The sequence below is a fragment of the Cotesia typhae genome, unplaced genomic scaffold (assembly GCF_013202065.1).
Source record: "Cotesia typhae breed Kobodo isofemale line unplaced genomic scaffold, CoteBio_Ctyphae scaffold_45, whole genome shotgun sequence".
Lineage (NCBI taxonomy): Eukaryota > Metazoa > Arthropoda > Insecta > Hymenoptera > Braconidae > Cotesia > Cotesia typhae.
In genome coordinates, this window is record NW_027423777.1 from 2,916,463 (window position 1) to 2,942,064 (window position 25,602).

The following is a 25,602-nucleotide window of genomic DNA, read 5'->3' on the forward strand; positions in this document are numbered from 1 at the left end:
TTAAATTAAAAATCTTTATTAAAAATTTTAATAGATTTTTTTGTGATTATTCTTGAGAAAAATGATTTAAATATAAATAATTTTTTAATTATAAATTTCAAGAAAAAAAATTTTTTTTAGAACATTTAATTTTTTTAATTATATTAGAATTGCAAGTGTTAAAAAATTAGGCCAGAGTCAATAACTGGGTCTTTCACTTTAATTTAAAAAAAAAAAAAAAAATACGATACCGATGGAATGGTTTTTATTAAAAAAATTATTTCAACTGTGTTTAATTTTTCAATTATATTTATCGACATCACATCAGCATCAGTGTTAAACTTATTATCGTTTTCTGCGTAAAGAAAGCGAGTTCCTTCTGAGCCAAGCAGCACGTCGGGAACCACCGATTGTTTGAGAGTACCGATGTCCTTTGCCAAGACCGCGAGAACTTTTGCCAGCAGATGTCTTGCCGCGGAGCTCACGATGTTTGTGGACTGGCTTGCAGAGCCAGTTTATCTTGGGGTCGTTGCGGATTGCCTGAAATTTTTAAAAATTTTGTTAATTATAAAATTTTTTTGTGGATAATTTTGATTTTTTAATGAGTTTTGATTCTGTATTTTTTTTATCCTTCATCAAGTCAAGAACATGGGGAAAGAAGAGTTTCGTCATTCATTTATTGTTTCAAAAAATAAATAAAATTAAGACTTTGATATTTACCGGATGGAATGGGTCAACAAGGATTACTTCGTAGAATTTGTGGGAAGAGTCTTGGGCCACCCAGTAGCTGTTGAGAACTCTCAAACCTCCGCACCGACGGCCAACTCGTTCCTGAAAAATAAAATTTGTGTTTTAGAACTTGAATAACTAGTTTAAAAAATTTAAGATTAATTTTTAATTGTTTTCAGACATCCAAGGAAGTTATATCAATCATGGAATTTTCATTTATATAAAAAGAAAAATATCATCATTTTCATTTCTAAGATAATTTAATTTTATTGGAAATAAATGAATATTTTTTTTTTTAGAAAATTTTTAATTTTGTAAATGACTAAAAATAAAATTTAACATTGTAAAAAAAAATTTGAATTATTTTCTTCCAGAAAATTTATAATAAAATATTTTCATTCTGTAAATTGTTAAAAATGAAAAATAAAATTTAATGGTAGAGAAAAATTTCTCAAGTTAGTTGAAAAAAAATTTTTAGGATAAAAAATTTAATTTAAAAAAAAATATTTTTAAGTAAATCAAAAAAAATTTAGAATAAAAATTGTTGTCAATAAATTTATTGAATTTTTCAAAAATTAAAAAATTTATCAACACAAAATTAGCAAAATTTTTGGATAAAATTTATATTTTAATTTTTTTTGATAAATATTTTTTTAAGAAGCACATGAACAATTAAAAAAAAAATTGCATATTACAATTTTGTAAAAAAATTATAAAGTTTTTTGAAAATTTGTAAAATTTATTAAAATGGTGATAATCAAATTTTTTTAATTGTTCATTTATTTATGTATTTTTTAAAAAATTTTTATCAACAAAAGCAAATAGAAATTTCATTCAAAAAATGAAAATTAAAACGGTTGATCTTACTCGTAAATATTTACCATAAAATTTAACAGTACAAAAAAAATTTTTAAAAGTTAAAAAAGAAAATAATATTTTTGAATAAATTATAAAAAATTTAGAATAAAAATTTTATCAATAAAATTATTAAACTCGTCAAAATTAAAAAAATTTATCAATTACTTGTCTGAAAAAAATTTTTTCAATTGTTCAAAAATTTTTTTGAATTACTAACTGCATATTTTAATATAAATTTTTCCAAAATAATTGTCAATTTAATTTAAAAAAAAAAATATTTAAGTTATTTCAATAACAAAAACTAAAAAATTAAATTTATTGATTTCATTAAAAAAAAATTATTATTTTTTTTTCACTTACCTCAGCAACAGATTGAAGCTTACGCGATGGCTTCAATTCGTTAACTCCATGGCTCTTGGGTTTACCGAAGGTAGCTCCTTTGGGTACTGGGCGCTTTCTACCTCCACGACGTACCCGAATACGGTAGATAACAAAACCTGTAAAAATAAAATAATTGAAAATTTGTCCAAGAAAAGAAATTTTTTTTTTTTACAATTTTTAATAAATAAAATAAAAAATCAGCTCGACATAATCTTCATTCTTCCGTGAGAGTGGTGCATGTACGAATCATCATTTAAAAATCAATAATAATAAAATTTAGAAATAGAAATTGATGAATAATAAAAAAACATACCTTGTTTGGCCTTGTATCCTAGACGACGTGCCTTGTCAGGACGAGATGGTCTGGGGGCACGGTGCAATTTTGTCAATTGACGGTATTGCCAACAGCGGACGCGGAGCAAGAACCGCATAACATCGCTCTGCTTTTTGCGGTACAACTCAGTGATATAATTGTAAGCTCCCATCGTGACTACCTAAAATAGAATAAAATAAATTAATTTTATAAACAAATTTTTAACTTGGAGCCTGCTCAGTCAGTCGCATAAACAAAGTATGCATGGTCGAGACCGCGAGTGAGGTTAGGCCGACAATTATTTAATTATTCTGGTGAAATTTAATCCGCGAGTGAAAATTATCCCCGAAATTTGTGGATTAAACACTTGTTTTTAATAATAATTAAAGTTTTTATTGTTTATAAGCCGATTGCAATTATTTTGACGGATTATTAAAAAAATAAAACTCACCCTGCACAATACGAACTCAGAGCAAAAGTCTAAAAGAAATTCTAGGCTATGTGTTCTTTTAAGTTGGACCGCTGCTGGAGATCTCACTAGGTGGCGCTTTAGTTTATTATTTTAGCCGTTGTTTACTAGCGACATCTTAAAAATATTTTAGCGGGAAATTTTTAAATGTTGGAAATTCTGGAAATTATAAAATTTGATTTAAACAAAATTAAAAAATTAAAATTTATTTTTTTTTAAATAAAAAGTCACTTACTAGAATTTTTATTTTTTAATAAAAAATTACTTACCGAATTTATTTTTTTTAAATAAAAATCACTATATTATTTCACTAAAACTTTTTAAAAAAACTGATAAATTTTGTATAATTAATAATTTTTAGAATTTTCTTTAACAAATAAATTGTAGCAAAAAAATAAGAAAAAAATAATGACATGTAAAAATTTTTAAAAATTAAAAATGCAATTTTTAAAAATAATTTTTCAGAAAAAATGTGCTTATTAAATAAAATTAAAAATTATCATAAATTTGAAATAGAAAAAATAAAATTTATAACTTGATCAATATTTTGTGAATCATTAAATAATTTCATTACTATTATTTAATTAAAAAAATTAACAAACCTTGGCAGAGAAAAAATATGCAGAAGGGTAAACACTTTCTGGATTAATCCAAGTGTTATAATCAGCTAACATTTCATCACTTAACTGCTATTTCTCTACCAAATGATGCCAGTTGACAGAATTGAGCTGCTGGACTGACGAAAAAGTCTGAATTACTTTCCTTCCTTGCAGTTGACAGCTGATAAACTTTTTTGACACAAAACACTTGACACTTAAATTAACACACTTGATTACTTTTTGATTTTATTTGATCAATATATTATGACAGTTTTTTTTTTTTTTTTTTTTTAATTTAATTTAAATTAAGAAAATATTTTTAGAAAATTGCACTTAGTTTCTCAAACCTAAATTTAGAATTTTTATTCTATTTTTTTTTAATAAAAAAAATGATAAAAGTTAGCCGACATTTAAAAATTTTTAGAATTTTTTTTTATCGAAAAAAAATGATTAAAAAAAAAAACAATTATAAATTTCACTTGTTAAAAACTTAAAAAACTGTAATTGCAATTTTTCAAAAATATTTTTTTGTTGTTATTTAATTATCAAAAAAATTAAAAACGTCGTCTAACTTTAGTTTCATTAAAAATTATCGTGAGCTAAAAGTTAGCCGCCACCTGCCATTTTTTAACGCTCGGTAGTTATAAAAAATGGCCGCCGTCTAATTTCTAGTTCACAAAATAAAAAAACTGTCATCTGTTAATTTTAGGATCATATTAAAAAATTATAATAATTATCAGATATCTTTTAATTTCACTATCACAACACTTGACACTCGACACTTCACTTAGAATCACTTTGTCAACACAAATCACTCGACATTTTATTCACACTCATTTATCACACACAAAAAAAAAAAACTTTATAAATAAAACCAATCACTTTGTTAATTTTTAATTATTTATTAAATGAAAAATAATTAGAATCTAAATACTCAATTAATTTTATGTAAAATATTAAAATATAACAATCAAAGAAAGAAACACACGCGACGCGCGCGGAAAGAAATGTTACTAGTTCGGTTGCTGCGTCGGGACTGCAGAAACCGTTGGTAGCGTCCTTTTCTCCCACTCCGCTTCTAACGCCATCAGCGCTCTGATTGGCTGGCCCTCTGGTGTTTTTTTTCTACAACTAAAAAATCGTTTTTTTTTTTTAAACTGAAAAAAATTTGTAATTAATTTAATTAATTTATTACATTGAAAAAATTAATAAAAATAATTTTTATTAATTTGAAGAAATTAATAAAAATAATTTTTGGCATCAATAATTTATTAAATTTAACTAAAATTATAATTATAAAAATTCATTCAAGTATCTTATAATTAAAATTTATTTATAAATAATTAACATATTAAATTTAATGAATTCAGTGATTTTTTTTTAATTAAATTTTAGCTAAAAAAATATTTTTTGAAAAATTGATTTTTTATTTTTTACTTGGGGAATTTTTCTTTTAATTTATTGTAATAATTTTTCACATAAATTAAAAAAAAAAGGATTTTTAAAAATTTCAGTTTACTTTTTTTTTAAAAAAAAAAAAAAAAAAAAACAGATTTATTTTATTGAAGATTTATTTTTCAACTACATTAATTTCATATTTTTACTCATTTCCTTGAGTAAATTTTTGATCCAATCCTCGAAGAATTTCTGCATCTCTCCGCAGAGTAACCTGTAGCAAAAAAATCAAATAATAAAACACTGAATAAAAATAAAATAATAAAATAAAATTAGATTATCAAATTAAAATCAGCTCGACATAATCTCCATTATTTCGTAAGAGTGGTGCATGTACGAATCATCATTTGCAAGTAATTATAAAAATTAAATTCCAATTATTGATAATTGATAAATTACCTTTTCAATTTTAAATGATGAATTTATGGAGTTACTTCTTCAGCCTCAAGTGTCCATAACTTGAAATTTCAAAATATTAATCAGCTCACGCCTAAAATAAAAAATTCTTTATAAATTAAAATTTTTATAAATTGTAAAATAATTAAATAAAAATATTGAAAATTTTCAGACATCCAAGGAAGTTATATTAACCACAGAAAATCTTTAAAAATAAAAGATATCATCATTTAGGTTTATTTAATTATTAAAATTAATCTTATAAATATTTTAAATAAATTTTATGATACAGACAGACATTTAACAATTTTACAATTAAATTATTATTAAAGAATTACTATAAAAAAAAAAAAAAAAAAATTCCACAAATAGAAATTTATAAAAATTATTAAATGTCTGCTTCATTATAATGAAGTGTAAATTTTTACCATTTAATTGTTAAGTTCAAAGTTCAAGTTTCTGGATCCTGGAATTTTATTTTATGGCAATTCACGCTCATCCAAATGAATACAATCTGAAAATTATTTAAAAAAAAAAATAATTAAATTAATAAAAATAAATATTGAAAAAAACATAAATAAATTTTTTTATAATATATAAATCAGTTTTACATAATCTCCATTATTTAGTAATAGTGGTGCATGTACAATTCATCATATTTATATTTTTACAAATAAAATTAACCTCAATAATTTAACTACATAAATTTGTAAATTTAGATTAAAAATACTATATAAAAATAATTATTTTAAATTGTAAGATTGATATTATTTATGAAGATTAATTATTTTTAATAAAATTTACTCACCATGATGATTCTGCTGGAACTCGGTAAGAAGTTCAAGTTGAAATGAGAAATGAAAAATGGAGGAATTTTTTAAGTAAATAAAAAACATGTCTGCTAAGATAATTTTAAAATGTCGGCTTATTACCATCCGAGTTTTGGATAAAAGATTTCTTCTTTTATCACTGTCATCCCTAACCTAAGCTGACAAAAAATGTAAATTAGTCATTTGTCATTTATTGTGTTGATCATTTTATTAAGGAAATAATACCACACCTATTATTGATGCAATAATAAATAAATTAAATTAAATAATTAAAAAAATAAAAACTTACCTTTGCTGAAGTGTAAAAAGTTAAAATGCCGGTAAGTCAAAAATTTTCACTTGAAATTATTTTAATAAATTAATAAAAATTTATCAAAATAAATATTTTTTAGGCTTATCACTCAAGTTTCACGAAAAGTGACAAATTACTGGGTAATATGGCCATGCTGCCTTTGAAGACGACTTTCAGAGGTCCAGCTCCGGTTTGTCCTCCTGATACCGAGCTTGATATCATTGATGAAGGTCTTTATTTTTTCAAAGCCAATGTCTTTTTTAGAACTTATGAAATCAAGGTACTTTTCTGTGATATTAAAGTTAGCTGTCACTTGATAATTTTTTAATTTTATTTAACAAAAAAATTTGTTCCAAAAAATTATTTAAAAAAAATTGCATTTTATATTTTTTCAAATTTCTACGTGTCAATTTTTTTAATAATTTATTTGTTGCAAAAATTAAAAAAATTATCAAATATCTGCTAAATTAATTTTTATTACTTTATAACATTTAAATTAGCCGTCACCTGACAAATTTTTAATTTTCTTTAGCAAAAAAATTTGTTCTAAAAAATTATTGAAAAAAAATTGCATTTTTTATTTTATTTTATTTTTTTTTTTTAATTTCTAGATGTCAATTTTTTCCTTGTCATAATTTGTTATAAAAATTAAAAAAATTATCAAATATTTGCAAAATTAATTGTTATTATTTTTCTAGTCATCAAAATTTTTAATTTTCAGAACGAAGCTGACAGATTGCTTATTTATATAACTTTGTATATCACGGAATGCTTGAAACGCTTGCAAAAATGTGCTACACATAATCAAGCGCTGACGGAAATGTACTCGCTGGCGATATCTAAGTTTGATATTCCTGGTGATCCAGGATTTCCATTGAATTCTGTTTACGCTAAGCCAGAGACTCTTGATGAAGCTGGTAATTATTTATAATAATTTTTTTTTGCTTCAAATTAATTTTTTTATCAGTGTATTTCTATATATTAAACACTCAAATATTTTTAAAAATTGTTTAAAGAACACTAAAAATTTTCAGATAAAATGAGACAATATTTACAACAAATTCGCCAAGAAACAGCAGCAAGACTTGTCGAAAAAGTATACAGCGATAATGGCAAGCCAAGCAAATGGTGGCTGTGTTTCGCCAAGAAGAAATTCATGGACAAATCTCTCTCCGGACCTGGTCAATAAATTTGTTGCTAATTAATTAATTAATTAATTAATTAATTTTCTTATTTTTAATATTAAAGTTTCTTTACAAAAATACTGTAACTGCCAGTTCCTCGTAAACTGAACATAAAATATACAGTATAAAATTAAAGTCTGCTTATGCTTTCTTCCAACAACTAAAAATCAACACTCAGATTTTAGGAAGCCGATAGAGCCCTCCGGAGTAAAGCAATTGATGTTCGCGAACTTTCTTATCGAGGAACTGCCTCAATTCAGGTAATCCACACTCGACAGCACCCGGCCCTTGGGACGCGAACATCTTCAGCATCTGGTGGATCCTCTCCAGTGGCATAGAGTCCAAATTAGTGAGCATTCCGACAATATAGGACCAGAAAACTTGGAGCTCTTCTTCCCGTTGGTCGCTAGCTGAAGCCATCGCGCTCTCGACCTCTTCTTCCTCGATCACTTCGGAGATCAATCGGTTCTTGCTCGAGCTTTCTTCTTGGAGGTGAAACACGTCTGTTGATGTTTGCTTCAAAAGGCCTTGAGACACCCAGAAGGTTATTTTCCTGCGGATTACTGTCGCTGGTATGTGCATCGCTTCTGATAATTCGTCGATGGTCCATTCGTCTGAAAAATTTATTATCATTAATGAATTTAAGAAAATTACAATTTTATAGCAATTTAAGGTAGAACCCTCGCGTCTTCCGTTGTCAAAAGTTTATGTTAGAGTGTTTTGATACATGCGTTAATTTATTTATTTACATACATTTATTCGGAAATATAATTGCAATGTCTGGAAAAAAAAAAAATAATTGACAGTATTGTTTTGTTTTTTCAGAAAAATCAGTAATTAAATTTTTTGTGTTGATATATTAACTGATTTAAAATTTTACTATTTTTTATTATTTCATCTGACTATTATTTTTATAACTTATCAAAGATTAATAAATATTATTAAATTAAAATTGTTAACTTTTTTGAATTTTTAATAAATATAGAAAAATACTTTTCATAAAATAATCATTGTTATTTTTTTTTTAAATAAATAAAATTAATAACTATAATATTACACCTAACGTACATTAAACTTTTCAATTTTTTCAGCGCATGTGCGTCTCATACTTTTTTCTTGGCTCACAAAACTTGCGTTGTTGCCATAGCTTTATTAACGTATCCCTTCCTCGGCTACTCTGGTCTAGGTAAATTTTTCATCACTTATTAATAAGTATCTGTGAAACTGTGTGGTAATTATCAATGAAATTATTTTTAAAAAATTGTTTAGTTGTTAGTTAACGTTACTCTAGTTTTTTAAAAAGATCCTAAGAAAAGTTTCTGAGATATAAAAATATTTGTAGGTAAACTTTTAGATATCCCGTAATGTATAAGAGCGTTCAAAACTCAAACTTTGAAATTAAATATCTCTGAAACTAGATGGTCAAAAATTTTCAAATTGCGCCAATCGATGAAAAATTATATGAACATTCTGCCAAAATTAAAAAAAAAATCCTAAGAAAACGACTCTGGCGAGGGTACTACCTTAAACAAAAACTTACTTTTATCTTGAAACAATACAATAATAGTCGCATGAATAGGAGCGACATTAAGATCAAGTTTCCGATCCTTCAATTCAATTTCCAAGTGAACATTTCCTAAATGTGGCTTCCAGCTAAGAGTCCTGTTGCCCTTAAGAGTCTCATAAGCCTTCACGTATTTATCCAGCTGGTCTTGAACGAACTTAGGCAGCTGAAGTTTCCACTCTTCTTTAAACGGCGGCCAAAACTGCGCGGACAAAATCAGCGCCGAAGTGTCAAACGCAGATTTCTCCGCGGTGTAATTGACATTCGACTGAATCAATCCGTCGATGCGCTTCGAGTCATAAATATCTTTGAGCATAACTTCACAGAAGTGTAATTGGTTCTCTCCAAACCGGCGTTTCAGCAGCTCAAGGTGCCTGACCTCGCGCTCGGTGTGATAATTCAGCTGAGAGAGCAGTCGGTCTGCTAATTGGCTCCTGTACTCGTTAACGAAGAGGTCCTGGCTTCCATAGACGTTCACCAGCATCGAAATTATGTCTGACATACGTCGTTGGTTTGATTTTGCTGTAAATAATTTATTAAAATTAAAATTATTTAAAATAAAATAATTAATTCTTAAATTATTTTAGAAGTCTTCCGAAAATTAAAAAAAAAATAATTTTTTTAAATTATTTTTTTTTTTGGCCAAGATTTGTCTCTTGACTCAAATTAACTGTTCTAAATTTTTTTTATTTTTTTTTTTAATAATTAAATTAAAACAAAAAAATAAAAAAAAAATTGCACTTGCAGTTTTTTTAATTTTTTACACGTGCAATTTTTTTTTTTTTTTTGTAATAATTTTTTCAATAAAAAAAATCTCTAAAAATTTTTATGATAATTATAAAATAAATTACCAGGATCAGCATCAACAGGATCAGGCATCCATTTTTCCCAGTCTTCACTCTCTTCATCAGCAGATCCATCGTCCAGCTGGAGAGGTTCTCCTTTTACTAGCTCGTCAGCGAGATCACTTGGAAAATCGTCCAGCAGTCCGCTGACCACGCACCGAACAGTGTCGCTACGGCTGCGTAAATAAGACTTTATTGGCTCTGATACAGTTTCTAATAAAACTCCAGTAGGGTCCAGTTGACGGAGCGCTTTTATTGCTGCAATGTATGCCGTTAATACGTCTGGAGTGTTGACACCTGCGTGGAGCAGTCGGTTTTTTAAAGCTGTTTGTAAGTTTACGACCAAGGCTTTTTGGAGATCTGTTCGTTCTAGACATAAACGCAGGTCGTCGATTGCTGGCTGTGAGTCTGGGTATTCTGAAAAATTTTTTTTAATTTCAGAAACTTATTTTTTTTTTTTCTATAAAATTATACCAAAAATTAAAAAAAAAAATTCGATTTTTTAAATTTAAAAAAATTTGGAGCGACTTTTTAAAAATTTTTTAAGTATTTAAAGTATATCAATTATTATCAACTTTTTACGTACCAATTATTATATCAAATAATTGTTCAATTCTTATTTTTGTGTAAGTTTCATACAAATAATGCGATAATTTTCTCTTGAATTTTAATATTGCTTCACGGATATTTTCACTAAGCGTTTCTGTCTTTGATGAACCGCCTGAGTAAATTCTTTTTAACCAGCTCATTACTACTGTTTCCAGCCACTGTAATATTTATATTATTACATATTATATTGAGTAAAATTTGCTTCACAAAATTGATAAATTATTTTTACAAAAAAAAAAAAAAAAAAAATAATTTTTTTCTTAATTAAATTAAAAGACATTTTACAATTTTTAAGATTTTTTTTTTTAATAAATAATTAAGTATAAAAAAAATTTTTTTTAATTTTATCAAAAATAGAATAATTAAAAAAAATTCTTAAATCTCTTGATTTTTTGTATTGTAAAAAAAAATTCAAAGAATTTTACAATTATTAATTTAATTTAATTTTATTAATTAAAAATTAAAATTAAATCTACTATTTTTAAAATTTTGTTTAATATTAATTGTATTATTTTATTAAAATAAACAAATAAATAAATTATTTAGAGAGGTCAACTAAAAATAATGAAAATAAAACTAATTATAGTCGACAGCAATAAATAATAAATGAAATAATTATAATTACTTACATTATCAAGCGCATTAAGCTGAGAAACATCAAATAATTTATCACACATCTGATGTACATGCTCTTTAATCCTAATGTGAATTAAAGATGTAAGTACATTGCCGACTAATCTCTCAAGTAATTCCAATTCCATCAATTTTCTATTAGTCTCGTGAAACATAAACACGATGGACTGGCACTCGCAATTATCCAAGTCTTTGATGCAACCGCGACACTCTGCCGCGTCATCGTTTGAATCTGAAATAATCCAGACAAATAAATAAGTAAGTAAGTAAATAAATTAATGCATTAAATAAAAATTACTCACCAGCGTCAGTGTTGCAGAAGACATTAAAGGCAACCTTATAAAACAACTCGATGATAGTTTCATGAGCCAGCGGCAGTTGATTAGACAGAGTGGCTCGTAAAAGTAATTTGAATTGAGCTAGATGATTAGGTTCTCCGTACAACAAGTAATTAGAGGTCGTGAGTCCTTCCAGCCGCTTCAGCAGTGCCAAGAATTCTATTGAGTCGGTGTACAGATTATCGACTGCGGTTTTGAACCGCTCGAACCCGTACTTTTCGATGTCATCGTCGCTGTCCAGTGACTGGAACTCGTGCCAAAATTTTGGAGCTATTTTTTCACGCACGTGGCGTTTTATTTCTTCTAAGACCAGTTCTTTTACTTGGTAAAATATATTCTGGGACTCTAGCTCCTTGGATATTGCTAGGAACTCTTCGTCTGTGCAGTCTGAATGGATCTAGAAATTTTTTTAATTATTAGTAAATTAATAAGGTAAGGTTTTTTTTTATTTTATTTAACAAAAATTAATTTAGCAGGTATTTGATAATTTTAAGAATTTTTTTAACGCATAAATTATGGCAAAATAAATAGAAAAAAAATTGACTTGTAGAAATTTAAAAAACAAAAAATGCAATTTTTTTAAAATTATTTTTGGAAAAAATTTATTTGTTAAAAAAAATTAAAAAAAGATTGAGTGATTGCTAATTTATGTTTAATGTCATTTTTAATTTTTCATAAATAAATTATAACAATACTAAAGTTAGCCGACATTTTTAATTTTTTTTTTATTTATTAAATTATAATGACAAAAGATTTTTGAAAAATTGCATGTGTAATTTTTAAAATTTTCTACATGTGAAATTAAAAAAAAAAATTTTTTTTTAAATAATTTTTCAATAAAATAAATTATTAAAATTTTTAAATGTCGGCAAAAATTTTCTTTAAATTTTACCCATAGAATTTTATTTTGAAATAGTTCCAATACTTATGACAAAAGTTAGCAGTCGCTTGACAATTTTTTTTTTTTTAACAAATAAATTTGTTCCAAAAAATTATTTTAAAAAAATTGTTAATTTTTAAAAATTTTTACATGGCAATTTTTTTTTGCTATAATTTATTTTTAAAAAAATTGTAAAATATATGCCAAATTAATTTCCATTCAATATTTTAAATAAAAAAATCTGTCAATTTAAAAACTATTAAAAATAATTTAAAAAATTAATTTTCTTACCTGTCCATTGAGAATAGGAAAAGCATAAATAATCTTGTCAACAATTTCATTGCATCCATATAAATCAGCCATCATTAAATCTCAAAATTCCATGAATGTAAATTATAAATAAATAAACATAAACAGCTTCCATTCATATATTTACATAAATTCTACTGTTTATCACAAAAATTGGCATAACCTCAAAGTAGTCTTGAAATAAGGTCGGTTTTCATAAAAATTTTAAGCCGCACAATTTAACTGTTGTAAATTTAAAAATTTAATTAATTAACATTTTAAAAATTTAATTCATTAAAATTTAAAAACTCGAAATTATTTAAAAAAAAAAAAAAAAAAACACTTATTTAAAAAATTTTTCACTACCCAAAATTCACTCAAACAATTTCAAAATTTCTTGATTTTTTTTAAATAATTAAATTAGAACAAAAAAAAATTTTTTTTTAAAATTGCATGTGAAATTTTTTCTTTTATTTTTTTTTAAATATTATTTCAATAAAAAAAAAAAATTCTAAAAATTTTTAGATGTCTGCAAACTTAATTTAAATAAAATGATACAAGCAATTTTTTAAAAGTATTTTTTTACTTGCAATTTAATAATTTAATAATTCAAAATTACCGCCAAAACTTTTCCCGCCACCAGATGTCACTTTCTTTCAGAATGGCGACGGAAACAACAAGTGACAACGCGACTGAGTGTTCACAGACTACCGAGTGTCCTTAATTCCGTTTTTTTTTTTAAAATTTTTTTAGTTTATACATTATACATTTGTATATTTATTTACTAAAATTCCGAAAAATGTCATCGGCATTTAGTTTCCATTAAACGTCAAAAATCAAGCATCAAATTACAAAGATTTTATTGAACATCAACTAGATATTTTCCAAGTACACTTTGAAACTGCAATTGTTGGTATATACCAGAAACGGTGAGTCACATTGTGATGCGAGTGATCAAGACTAAGGTCTTCGCTAATAAACGAGGTTAATTGACGATTATTTAACCGCTGATGACAATTATTGGGCGTATGTCTGTATGCAAGCGTTTAAAACTAGTATTAGTAAGTTTGTATATATTTACTAAAATGTGTATGCAAGTTTTGTGTGTATATGTACTTGTGTATTCAAGCGAACACATATCACGTTACTGACTTAATCTGACATGGTCCGGTTACATTTGGATTGAATGTTTTGTCACTGCATTTTCTTATTAACAAAACGTCATTAAATTATTTTTTCTCTTTATTTTAGTCCTACCATCTATCAGCCTGCTGAGAGTAGGAGAAGAGAGAGGAGATAATAAAATACTTAGTTGCTGTCAAGACTTGTTGATGCTTCAGTTTTAAAAAGCAACTCTTCGCGGTAACTTTTGTTTTTAAATACTTATTTTATTTTATGTAATTTTTGTTATTGTAATTACTGATAAGATAATTCGGGAGGTGTTTAACTAATTTAGCTATCTTTATTGTTTAATTATTCTATTTTTTTTCTCTTGATTGGTTTGTTTATTAATTATGAAAACGGAAATGGATGTTAAATTCACGGCGCTATTGAGCAAAACTAGGAAAAATGATATTTTGTTTAATCCGTACTTTTATTTTGAACTACCCTTTGAATTACCAAAAGTTTTTTGTGGTGAGTTTTTGATTTATTTATGTTTATTTACAGGGAAGAAATTTTTTTTACTGTAAATTATGGTAACTAGTAATCTTGTAGTCACTATGTCAACTTGTCAAATAAAAAAAATTAAAATTTTGCTTCATTAAATAATTAATTTTGTTAAATTGCATTGTACTTTTTTAAATATTGATATTTTTTTTAAATGTAAGCTCATCCCGGTGATACACTCATCAAGAGCTTTCATTTGAGTACCCACATGCATTTTTGATATATTTTTCATATATACATATATATATAAAATATATAAATATATGAAATATATAAAAAATTGATGTGGGTACTCAAATGAAAGGTCTTGAAAAGTATAACATCAGGATGAGTTTATATCTTTGAAAATGTCAGTAGTTGACAAAATACAAGGTCATTTCTTAATGATGTAGATTATGATGAAAATTTGTTGTAATTTTTTTTTTTTTGATTTTTTTTTTTCAGAAAAAAATTATTTTTATTAATTTAATTTTAAAGATTTTGTGCTAAAATTTATTATGATTATTTTTCACTTTCAATGATTTATACCTCTGACCATTAAAAGTTTTAATAATTAAAATAAATTTTTGTTATAAATTTTGTGTAAATAGAAAAAAAAAAAAATAATTGCTTAAAAAATTGAAAAGGATTGATGTAAACAGTTTTGTGAAATTTTTGAATTCTTTATAAAAACTGATCATTAATTTATAATCAAAACAATTAAAAATATTTTTAATCTGGGATAAAAGAAATAAAAGAAAAATAAAAAATATAAACTTACTCATCGAAATCCGGGATCAAAAATCTGAAACAAAATAAATAATAATATGTATTAAATATACTTTTAAGGTCAAAGCTTTGAAATTTTTCATTCGCTGACAGTAATCCAGAGCGTTAAATTTATTGCCAAGATAAAAATTAAAACGAAATAAAAATTTTTATTTCTGTAAACTCGTGAAAATCTAGTCTACGGACAAAAAAACAGAGAGGAAGATTCTGCGGATGGTTTTTGTTGTGTTTACGAAAAATATTGGCACGGGATAAACCGACTGCATAAAAAATAAAATAAACCTTAAGTTGGTCGTGAAAAATCAATAAGATATTAATTTATATTGCTCTATTTTAAAATAAATAATAATAACAACAACTAGAATAATAATATTGTGTTATGTCCAGTATTTTTTTCTTATTTCATTTCAAAATATTTTTTTGGTTTTTTAATTATTTTATCTTGGTAAATAATTTGAAACTTATCAGGACCAAAATAAATTTAATTCGTTTGTCTAATCTGGACATAACAATTGATATAAATTTTCTGTAAAATTAATATCTACATACTTAAATTATTTTTTTTTTAAAATATCAAATCACAAAAAACCACAAAATGAAAAAAAAAACTAAATTAAAAAATTTAATTGCATTATTTTCCATGTTAATAATTAAAAATATTTTTGTAAATAATAATAACAATAACAACAACAACAATAATAATAATAATAATAAAAATGTCAGTATTATTATTATTATTATTATTATTATATAAATATTATAATAATGAATATTTGAATTTTTTTTTTTACAGGAAGACGAAAACTCTGTAAAAAAATGTCAGGTCAAACGGATGTCAACGACGAAATACGAGTAAAAATCGTATACAATGGGTAAGTAATAATCGTAATAAATAACAATAATAATAATAATGGATATGTATTATAATTGGAATGATAAATCATTAAAATATCACGGTACTTGAATGCTTAAAACTCCCAGTTTATACATTAAACTCGAGATATTTATAATAATCCCCAGCATCTATATAATTCAATTGTCGTATTACGATTATAGCCAATTAAAATTTTATTTTATAAAAATCTTATTTAATAAATTATTTATCATCTGTCAATAAGGGAAAAATTCAAGTCAAGACCTTTGCAATGACATTAAATTTCACTAAAAAAAAATTTTTATTCTTTTAGTAATATAGGTAACTATTGGTGGGAATAAAAAGGACTTAATTTATTTATTTATTGTTTATCATTAACAGAGAGGTACAAATCACGTACATTACCGCGGGGATGACGGTGGACACACTCCGAGAGGAAATGAGAACAATATGTGGGTTCAGTTCGTCGAGCAACGGAGCAGATCAATTTACGATGAAGTGGGTCGATGATGAGGGGGATCCTTGTCGGATTGCATCTCAACAGGAGTTAGATGAAGCGCTGAGGCTGTACGAGCTCGAGAAGGACACCGAGATAACGATACACGGTCAGTCTTGCCTCTTTTTTATTTTTATTCTCAAGTAAACTAACTCTAGCGTTGTTTAAAAACATACCACGTAAGACTAATACTGAAACTCGAGGAGCGCAACTATTACCTAAATTTAAACCAATGAATCCACCCGAAACTCCACTTAATCACGTACTGCTGCATAAGCAGTGTAACGAAATTTCAAGACACGATCAAGGTCTCGACTGTTTTCAAAATTGCAATTTCTAAAAAGGTTTCTTTATTTTTTAACTCGACTTTCCGCATTATTTCTCCCTTTACTTACTCTGTGGATATTATCTCTGTTTTTTATTTTAGAATATACTATTAATTATTATTATTATTATTTATTATGAAATTTTATTGAAAGAGCAGATAAAGGGTGGAATAAAATGGAATGATATAAAAAATAGTGATGACTAGACAGAGAATCAATGAATAAGTCTCAACAATAAAGTCACTCGCGCGAATGCTTTCATTCCCCGGTTGTTCTTCTTGAATGCATTTGTTCTATTTGTCTTTTACTTCATACCTTAGCTTTTACTTTTTTCTGCTACCCACTATCTTTGTACTTTGCTCCTGTTCTCATTTTTTTAATTTTTTTACCAACCAACCGTTAGTTTTCCTTGGAGAAAAAATAACTCTCAAATGAAAGTATCTGTCTGTTACATTTATCGTTCCATGCTTTAAATTCTTTTCACCCCCATTTATCTTTCCCTCGTACATTAATTTTGTTATTTATATTACTTTATTTATAAGCTTTTAAGAGTTTTGAAATATTGATAAAAATAATTATAATAATGATAAATAATTTAAATACTTTTTTTTTTTATAATGTCGCTGTCATTTACATTTTTTAACGCGAGTGCATTTAAATTTTTATTCCAGCGGAATTATAAGAGATAGGGACTAATTGATAAGGACCTTTTTTTTTAGAGAATTAAATTTCCTGTAAGAAAGGTCTCTTGTGATTTTTTCATATCGCTGATAGGTAGCGTAAAATTTTGATTTGAATATTTTTCTTACTAATTTTCTTATTAAAAAAAATTTTTTTTGACTTCAGAAATTTCCCTAATTACAGTAAAATTAATTCTCTTACTTAAAAATTTGAAAATAGTTGAAAATTTTTTATTAAAAATTTTTGTTAAAAATTTTGGTTAAAAATTTAGAGAAATTTTTTTTTTTTTTCCTTTTTTACTAAAATTAAAAAAAAATTTTTTTTATTTCAATATTAAACTCAAAATAATGACTTTAAATTAATCTAAATAATTTGTATAATTAAATATTCTCAACATAAAATTTCAAATTGAAATTATTATTAATTGTATTTTAAAAAAGTTTCAGTAATAATAATAAAAAATATGATTGAATAGACGCAATTGCATCAAGGTCGCGTCAACATTTAAAATGAAAGAGTGAATTGATGTTATGTATTATACATTCCATCGATAAAAGAGTAATATAATATAATATAACGTATGATGATAATAAAAAATGGATGCCAGATAACAAGAGAGTCAGAGTAAGAGTTTTAAGTTGTAATTTGCTTAATGACAGACATAACAAGATTGAAAGAGAATCTCTTCTCTGCAGTTCTACATTATGAGCTCTGAGTTATCTGAGAATATTTAAACGAGTCGTGTCGCATTGTGACTTTACTTTATAGTTAAGTATTCCAATCCGCTGCTATTTTGGAATGTAATCTCGTTCCCGTTCGTATTCGACTACAACTTGACTTTTGAATAAACTTATATTCCTCTGTCGCTTGAGATTTGAATAAATAAACCGAATTTTATAATGTTTAATTAAAAATTTGACGATTTAATCAATAGTTCTTTCCCTTACGGATTTTCAAGTCCGAATTGTGGCTCAAGTATTGAAGATACGGAAAAATGATACGATACATTTTATTTAAGAAATTTCATCCTCTATAAAAAAGGTCCTTATCAAATTTTCAGTATCTCTTATCATTGACCCAGAATTTAATTATGAAACTCCAACATAAAAGTGTTTAATTAATTTACATCCTAAAAAAAAAAAAAAATTCAAATTCTGCATTAAATATTAAAAATACAAAAATTTTATAAGAAATCTTTTTTGTAGGAAATTAAATTCTGTATCAAAAAGTCTTTATCACTTTTCCTGTATCTCTTATCATTTAGCCATAATTTAAATTTGAAATTCGATTTAAAAAGTGTTTGATTATATGAGCTAGTTGGAATATTTAAAAAATCAAAAATTTGGGTCAAATATTGAAGATACAAAAAAATAACAAAAGACCTTTTTTTTAGGAAATTAAATTCTCTATCAAAAAGGTTTCCATAGAATTTCCATTTTTTCTCACCGTTCAGTCAGAATATCAAGTCAAACTTAAAGTGGCAAAATTTTATATTAAATTCTCCAAAATAATTAGAAATAAATTTTTTTAGAAAGAAAAACAATTATTTTTCGGGCAATAAAAACTCTAATGTACTATCTTGGTATTCTCGGGCAATCAATAGATTTATTTCCACGAGAACAGAAGGATAGATTAATAATAAATGATTGAAGTAGGCCAATTAATCAAATTCTTTAGAAATATTGAGAGTGGCATGACAATGGGCAAATATATTTCGTGTGTCAACACTCGGTTGTGGAATATGATGGTGATGATGGTTATGATGATGATGATGATTATTATTATTATCATGACGATCATCATAATGACCACGAAGAGGAACAAAACCAGGCGATTCATTGAAGGTGTAGAATAGCGTAGAATAATAGTTTATGGTAGCGGCATGTGCCACGCCTAGAAGCTCAACTCGTACGGCGTCAAGGGAGGCATCGATATAGCCCGGTTGTGTCATCTCCTCTCCTCTCCTCTCTTCTCTTTCATCTTCTATCCTCGATCCACTTTTCCATTCCATTCTGTTCCACTATCCCTCCTATTCTATCCCTCTTGGCTTACATCTGCTCCAGGGTTACTGTTAGTGGGTTGCCAAACTTGTACTATATCCTGCATGAATTGTAGGAGGTGTTTGAATGTCAGAATACACGCCAGAACAAAAATACTACTGCAAAACATAATATGGATGATGCCGTAAACAAAAACAAAAACACCCGTATTTATCATATCATACTCGATCAGACCAGTTGACCTCGTTTATGATCATTTAGCTTTTATTTTTAATTTCAAAATTATTTTCGTCGGGAAAAAAAAATTTTTCATTATAATTTTTATTTTTTTTTTTAATTTGGTATTGGAGCAATTTGACTTTGACTTTTTATTCTGGCTAAACGGTGAGAAATTCAAGATAATCTATAAGGACCTTTTTGATAGAGAATTGAATTTTCTACAAAAAAGGTTTCTTGTGAATTTTTTGTATTTTTAATATTTAATCCAAAATTTTGATTTTTTATTTTCTAAAAACAAGATCCTATAAAAAACTCTTACAGTTGCATTTTAAACTCGAATTCTGGCTAAATGATGAGAGATAAAAAAAAAGTGATAAGAACTTTTTTGATAGAGGATAAAATTTCCTACAAAAAAGGTCTCTTTTCATTTTTTAGTATCTTCAATATTTACTCCAAAATTTTAATTTCAAATTTTTTAAGGGAATTTAAAAAGGAATGACGCCCTGATTTTTGAGCATTTTTTTGGGATTTTTTTGTCAAGACCAGTGAAGAGATAGAACTTTGAACTTTTTACTATTTATTTATACATATTTCAAAAGTAAACAATTAAAATTTTAGCTAAAAACTTTCAGTAGAATTAAAGTTATAGTGGTCTGAAGATACCCGCCTCGAAAAAAATTGACGCTTTTTTCCTCCATGATATCAGCTGATTGGTTAATCTAAAACAATAAAACCCGATAAGGTTTTATTCTGTATACCTAAATACGGGAACTACACTCGAAAAAAAAAATTTTGAAAATTTCTATTTTTTTTTGTATAAAAAAAAAAAAAAAAAATGAAATTAGGATTTTTTTGTTCCGAAGTCTGTCAAAAATCTAATTTTCACAATTTTTTCATTTTTTTTATTTCAACTATCTCTTCATTGATCTTTACAAAAAAATTTCAAAAAAATGCTTAAAAATAATTTTTATTTGATTGTTAAAAAAAATGAAATCATAAATTTGTCTCTTAAATCCAAATTAATTTTAATTATTAAAAATTAAAAATTTATATCAATAAAACTCCGAAAAGTCTTTAGTTTGACGTCAAACAAAACTCTCAATGAGTTTCAATAAATCTTGTTTACTAATAATTAAAAGCATGAACAACAAATGAGTCACCAATTTTATTAAAATTAACAACACGCTCAAGAAAATATGACGCATAATCAAAATATAAATCTAATTTGGAGAAAATTGTAACGGCTCTATTGCGTGTGGCGATAAATTGTCCGAATCTAATGAACTTTTCTTCAAAACGGATCAATAAATAATTCCTTTGTTGGAAATTATACAAACGACGGAATAAAGTCTATACTTTAGGCTTTTATACTTTTTTATTAATACAAGAGGATTTAATTTATAAAACAATTTATCGTTCGATAGAATACATGTAATACTAACATTTAATATTTATTCCCTCAATTGGATCACCAGATTCAAGTGGATTTCATGCGATTCAAACTAGATTCTACTAGCCGATTCTTATTTAATCTCAATCATTTTTTAAACTCTTTCAATCGAATCGAATCCTATTTGATGAAAAAAATTTTAAATGAAATTTGAAAAATTATTATTTTTTACTGGTGTTATAATTTTTTTTTTAAGATTAATAATTAATTATGATTAAAAAAAAATGATTCGCCCTTTTGGCTTAAAAATTTTTTTGTCTTAAAGCCAAAAGGGTAAATGCAAAAAAAAATTTTTTTATTAATTTTTCTAACATATCTGATTTAATTTCCTGCAAAAAAAGTACCTTGTAATTTTTTTTTTAAACATTAAAAATTTTTGATTATAAAAAAATTTTTTTTTACTTATAAAAAAAAAGTTGATAAAATTTTTTTGTCTTGAAACTAAAAGGGCGTACACAAAAAAAAAATTTTTATGCATTTTTTTTACAGATCTGAATGTTACAAACATTTTTAGGCTGTTTGAAGGAAAAAAATTAATTTTAAACGCCCTTTTGGCATTAATAACGCGCTATGATAAAACCATAAAAAATCTATTTTATAGAAAATTAAATTCTCTATCAAAAAGGTCCTTATCGATTTTTCCATATCTCTTAACGTTTAGCTAGAATTTCAATTTAAAATTAGATTTCAAGTGTTTTAGATAAAAACAAAGATTATAAACTTTGATATTAAAATTTTGGATTAAATATTAAAGATATCAAAAAATGACACGAAATACTTTTTGTACAAAATTAAATTCTCTATAAGAAAGGTCCTTACCAATTTTTCCGTATCTGATATCCTTGATCCAGAAAATCAAATCAATAAAAATTATAAAAAATTTTGTCTATTTCATAAAAACATAAAAAAGGAAATGATCATAACTACCCTTGAAAAAAGTAGGCGTGGAGCTGCCGAATTATCTGGTAGCCAAGCTCTTTTGTCGGTCTTACTAGTGATCAGCACACTAGCATCTAACGGGTGACTCTTACACAAGAATGCCGTATCCACATGAAGGATCAAGAGTTTCTTTAACTGTGCCGGTACTTGCCACCCAGAAATCCACCCACACTATCAAAACCTTTGGGCGCCACATATTAGCCAGGAGCTTCTGGTGGTAGTTGTTCCTAGTTGTTAGTCCGCGATTGCGCGTTAAACATCCAGCCTTCAGTGCGCGCCGGGCGGCGACAAACTAATGGGAATGCCGCAGTCGATATCCTACACCAGGACAAGCTCCATCTCGGTGTTGCTTGTAATCGTGAAAATAAAACAGTTGGTCGTAAGTCCGGTTGATGATTGCTCATTTTTGATTTTTAATTTCTCATTCATTTTTCCGGATCGATCATTTAAAAGTCGGTTATTGAACTGGAAGGTTTCTCCAGGATCCTGCCCGATAAACAAAGCTGTCCCTCCCTCAACAAGTTGATAAATGACCCAGTTAGTTGTTTGACATTCGGTGGGACTCGACTAAAGTGAACAAAGTGAATGAACGTCATCTAGCTGATCAAAACAAACCTTACCTTTGACTCCGTGCTGGAAGCGTCCAGGTCCGGGCTACAGCAGGCTTAATCCAGGTTGAAGATGGCGTGGGGCTACTGGAGTGCGACTTCGGTGAACGATCGAGGGCGTTCTCCACGCCGAGAAAAGGACAAGCAGCAGCAGCAGCAGCAGCAGCAGCAACAGCAGTCCCAGTATCAGACCGCGAGTGAAGTTGGCGCCCAGGTCCAGCAGCTCCAGCAGCAGCAGCAGCAGCAGCAGCAAAGGCAGATTGATGAACAGAACCTGGAGCTTGATGAAGACCAGATTCCAGGTGGGTTCTATCCGTACTCGCTGGCTGCTGCTGCGGCTGCTGTAGCTGCAGGGAAAAGAACTCCAGCTGCTGATGGATCCTCCGGGTTGCTTCAAGCCCTCGCCAAGGACCCGGTTGTCCTGCCTGGAACTTCCAGCTACGGTCCTCCGTCTCCTGGAAGCGATTCTGCGGAATACGAACAGCCGACCATTGCTTTGCAAGCCTACGTTCAGCAGCACGACACGCGTGAGCACTCGCCCACTGAAATCCACTCGGTCACTGGAACCTTGGACAGGAGGCTCAGGAGCATCAGGATTGATAGCGCTGGGAACAGTCTTGTCGGGAATTCGGGCCACGATGCCGTCAATGATGATACCACTGATATCGAGTTTGAAGAGGAGATTATTGTTCCGGAAGTTATTTACGAGACCACTCCCAGCAGGGCCAGTTTTACTGGCAGCTTGGGCAGCTGTCTTATTCATGGTCCGAGGATGCCGCCCGATCCTGGCACTTCGTCCTCCATGTCTTCTATTAATTATGATCAGTATGCTGGACAGAGGCCTAATTATGCGTCCGAAGTTTGGCTTGATCATATTACTTGGGGTATGTTTTTGTTTATTCTGGGTTTGTGCAGAAAAATTATCACTATATATAGAAAAAAAAATTTTTTTATACGGAAAAGGATCCAAATATTGACCAGTTTAGATTAAATCAAGATATACTATCTGTAAATTTATTAGAAGAGTTTATGAGCTGAAGTGTTATAGTTTTAACTTACAAACTCTAATACTTTTGTTTAAAAATTTGGAAGGTAAACGACCCAATTATTGACACTGGCCTAGTTGTTTGACACTTGCAATTTTATTCTAAGTAAAAAAATTAAATCTTCTCAAAAAATGAATTTTCTTAAAATTTATAATTCAAAAATTATATTTATTTTTTTTTAGTAAAATTTAGTATCACTAGAATTCAAATTTGCGCGCGCCTTACTATAGCGTTTGCATATATTTTCATGCTCATGATATATTCGACCAATCACGTTACGAATAGTTTGATGCCACATACATTTCATCTCAATTTTATATTAAGGAATTTAGTATCATTGCAAAGGTCTTGATTTGTACCTTTTCAAGGTTTTATTTCATTCTTATCAATAGTCAATTTATTATGATAGGTATTTAGGGTGCATTCGAAAATATCTTTAGATACATAATTAAGAAATAACCTTGTATCTTGTGAAATATTGGTATTTTTTAAGATACAAGCTCACCCCGATGTTACACTCATCAAGACCTTTCATTTGAGTACCCATATCAATTTTTCATATATTTTATATATTTATATATATGTATATATGAAAAATATATCAAAAATGCATGTGGGTATTTAAATGAAAGCTATTGATGAGTGTAACATCGAGATGAGCTTATATTTTAAAAAATGTCAATATTTAAGAAAGTACAGTGCAATTTAATAAAGCAAAATTAAAAATTTTTTATAGATCGGAAGTTACGGAAGTCACATAGTGACTGAAAGTTTGCTAAGTATTTATTAATTTATTATTGTTGATTTTTTTTTTTTTTAATTAAAATAAAATTGCAAGAGTCAATAACTGAGTCTTTTACCTTAATAATAAAAATTTAATTGTAATAATTAAGTTTGCAGCTGATTGCTCCGAATATTTAATATTACTCACTAAATACTGAACGTCTGGGCTTTAAATACTGACTAGTAGTATTATGCTTATAAAACTCATAAACAACTTTTATTTTTAATCTACAATAGTATATTTTTTTTTATCTTTAAATCTATATAACTTTTGTAGTAATTAAACTAATCTTTATGAAATATTGTATTAATCTGATTAAACAAATAGTAGTTTCTAACGAGGGAAAATATATTTAATAACAGGAGGATTGAATGAATGGCCAAAAGCATACTAATATTAATATTGATTTTATGTGACAATCAGTTTTCACAATTTTTTGACATTTTTACACATTTTTTTTTTTTTTTTTTTTTTTTTGTTAGAAAAGTTGCGTATATTTCTGTGCATCCGCAAATTTTCATTTCATGAATAATTAAGAATTATTAATTACGCCCTGAATATAAAATTAAACCACTAGATTTTTTTTGGATTAAGTTTTTGTCCCGCCTGGTCAATATTTGGTTCTTTTACCCACGTTTTTGCGTCAAGAATATAAATTTTTAATAGAAGTATTGTTTTTTTTTTTTTGTGTGGGTGAGAAAATTTGCATTTAGATAAATTCATGGAAGTTGGAAGATCTTGAGGAGAAATAGTCTTTTTAGCAAGGTTTAAATGACTGTTCGAAAGTTTACGAAAATTATTTAGTGATGGAGAATTTTGAAATTGAAATGATGAATTATCAATTTAAAATCCTAAATATTGTAATAAAAAATGGAAATTTCCTCGTTGAAATTCAAAAGTTAGTAAATCATAAAAACAGCGTGTAATTATGATTAAAAAAAAGTATGCAATAATCCTTTGGGTTCTTCAATTCCTCCGAGACTCAATTTCAACATTAATTTCAATACTGATATAATGGAGGCCTCCGTATTTTTACATTAAACTCCAACTACAATTCAAAATTTTATGGAATTAGTAGACATTTTTTTTTTTTTTTAATCA

At 27.1% G+C, this 25,602-nt stretch overlaps 4 protein-coding genes and 1 long non-coding RNA gene across 9 annotated transcripts in view; 2 read left to right on the forward strand and 3 right to left on the reverse strand.

Annotated features, from left to right (window-relative positions):
• Window positions 1–222: 222 nt before the first annotated feature.
• On the reverse strand, window positions 223–2,441 carry Rpl15 (ribosomal protein L15). Its single transcript, XM_074257753.1, has 4 exons — window positions 2,261–2,441; window positions 1,927–2,063; window positions 700–810; window positions 223–519 (listed from the first exon to the last, which is right to left on the reverse strand). Exons 1-4 carry the CDS (start codon window positions 2,430–2,432, stop codon window positions 325–327), a joined length of 615 nt encoding a protein of 204 aa, XP_074113854.1. The 5' UTR covers window positions 2,433–2,441; the 3' UTR covers window positions 223–324.
• A 2,440-nt stretch (window positions 2,442–4,881) lies between these two features.
• On the reverse strand, window positions 4,882–6,126 carry LOC141536943 (uncharacterized). The gene is made up of 4 exons (XR_012480819.1): window positions 5,988–6,126; window positions 5,608–5,693; window positions 5,183–5,273; window positions 4,882–4,997 (listed from the first exon to the last, which is right to left on the reverse strand). It is a non-coding gene; the product is annotated as an uncharacterized LOC141536943 (long non-coding RNA).
• Window positions 6,127–6,187: 61 nt separating this feature from the next.
• On the forward strand, window positions 6,188–7,620 carry Arpc3a (Actin-related protein 2/3 complex, subunit 3A). Its single transcript, XM_074257754.1, has 4 exons — window positions 6,188–6,329; window positions 6,402–6,581; window positions 7,023–7,218; window positions 7,336–7,620. The coding sequence occupies exons 1-4, from the start codon at window positions 6,324–6,326 to the stop codon at window positions 7,488–7,490; spliced, it is 537 nt and encodes a 178-aa protein (XP_074113855.1). The 5' UTR covers window positions 6,188–6,323; the 3' UTR covers window positions 7,491–7,620.
• Window positions 7,621–7,659: 39 nt separating this feature from the next.
• Window positions 7,660–13,401, reverse strand: Morula (anaphase promoting complex subunit morula). The gene is made up of 8 exons (XM_074257751.1): window positions 13,262–13,401; window positions 12,646–12,885; window positions 11,439–11,871; window positions 11,133–11,368; window positions 10,481–10,661; window positions 9,901–10,311; window positions 9,026–9,571; window positions 7,660–8,099 (listed from the first exon to the last, which is right to left on the reverse strand). Exons 2-8 carry the CDS (start codon window positions 12,718–12,720, stop codon window positions 7,660–7,662), a joined length of 2,322 nt encoding a protein of 773 aa, XP_074113852.1. The 5' UTR covers window positions 12,721–12,885; window positions 13,262–13,401.
• Window positions 13,402–13,430: 29 nt separating this feature from the next.
• Apkc (protein kinase C iota type) overlaps window positions 13,431–25,602 on the forward strand; it is a 34,750-nt gene continuing 22,578 nt past the window's right edge. Inside the window, exons 1-4 of one of the 5 annotated variants that reach the window (XM_074257749.1) lie at window positions 13,431–13,571; window positions 13,894–14,004; window positions 15,872–15,950; window positions 16,334–16,557. In XM_074257749.1, the coding sequence (XP_074113850.1) occupies window positions 15,895–15,950; window positions 16,334–16,557 (280 nt within the window). In that variant the 5' untranslated portion in view covers window positions 13,431–13,571; window positions 13,894–14,004; window positions 15,872–15,894. Of the gene's footprint in view, window positions 13,704–13,893; window positions 14,005–14,029; window positions 14,278–15,871; window positions 15,951–16,333; window positions 16,558–22,542; window positions 23,556–25,602 lie in introns of those variants that run through there. The other 4 variants (XM_074257748.1, XM_074257750.1, XM_074257746.1 and 1 more) reach the window with 4 other exon arrangements.

Bases quoted from the DNA above. Each gene is read 5' to 3' on its own strand.
- Morula (XM_074257751.1), bottom strand. From the start codon at position 12,720: ATGATGGCTGATTTATATGGATGCAATGAAATTGTTGACAAGATTATT. The intron at 10,662-11,132 runs GTAAGTAATTAT...TAAATATTACAG, and splicing joins AGCTTAATGCGCTTGATAAT to TGGCTGGAAACAGTAGTAAT. The intron at 10,312-10,480 runs GTACGTAAAAAG...AAAATTTTTCAG, and splicing joins ATTATTTGATATAATAATTG to AATACCCAGACTCACAGCCA.
- Arpc3a (XM_074257754.1), top strand. The intron at 6,582-7,022 runs GTACTTTTCTGT...TTTAATTTTCAG, and splicing joins TTAGAACTTATGAAATCAAG to AACGAAGCTGACAGATTGCT. The intron at 7,219-7,335 runs GTAATTATTTAT...AAAAATTTTCAG, and splicing joins AGAGACTCTTGATGAAGCTG to ATAAAATGAGACAATATTTA.
- Rpl15 (XM_074257753.1), bottom strand. From the start codon at position 2,432: ATGGGAGCTTACAATTATATCACTGAGTTGTACCGCAAAAAGCAGAGC. The intron at 811-1,926 runs GTAAGTGAAAAA...TTTATTTTTCAG, and splicing joins AGCTTCAATCTGTTGCTGAG to GAACGAGTTGGCCGTCGGTG. The intron at 520-699 runs GTAAATATCAAA...TAAAAATTTCAG, and splicing joins TTGTTGACCCATTCCATCCG to GCAATCCGCAACGACCCCAA.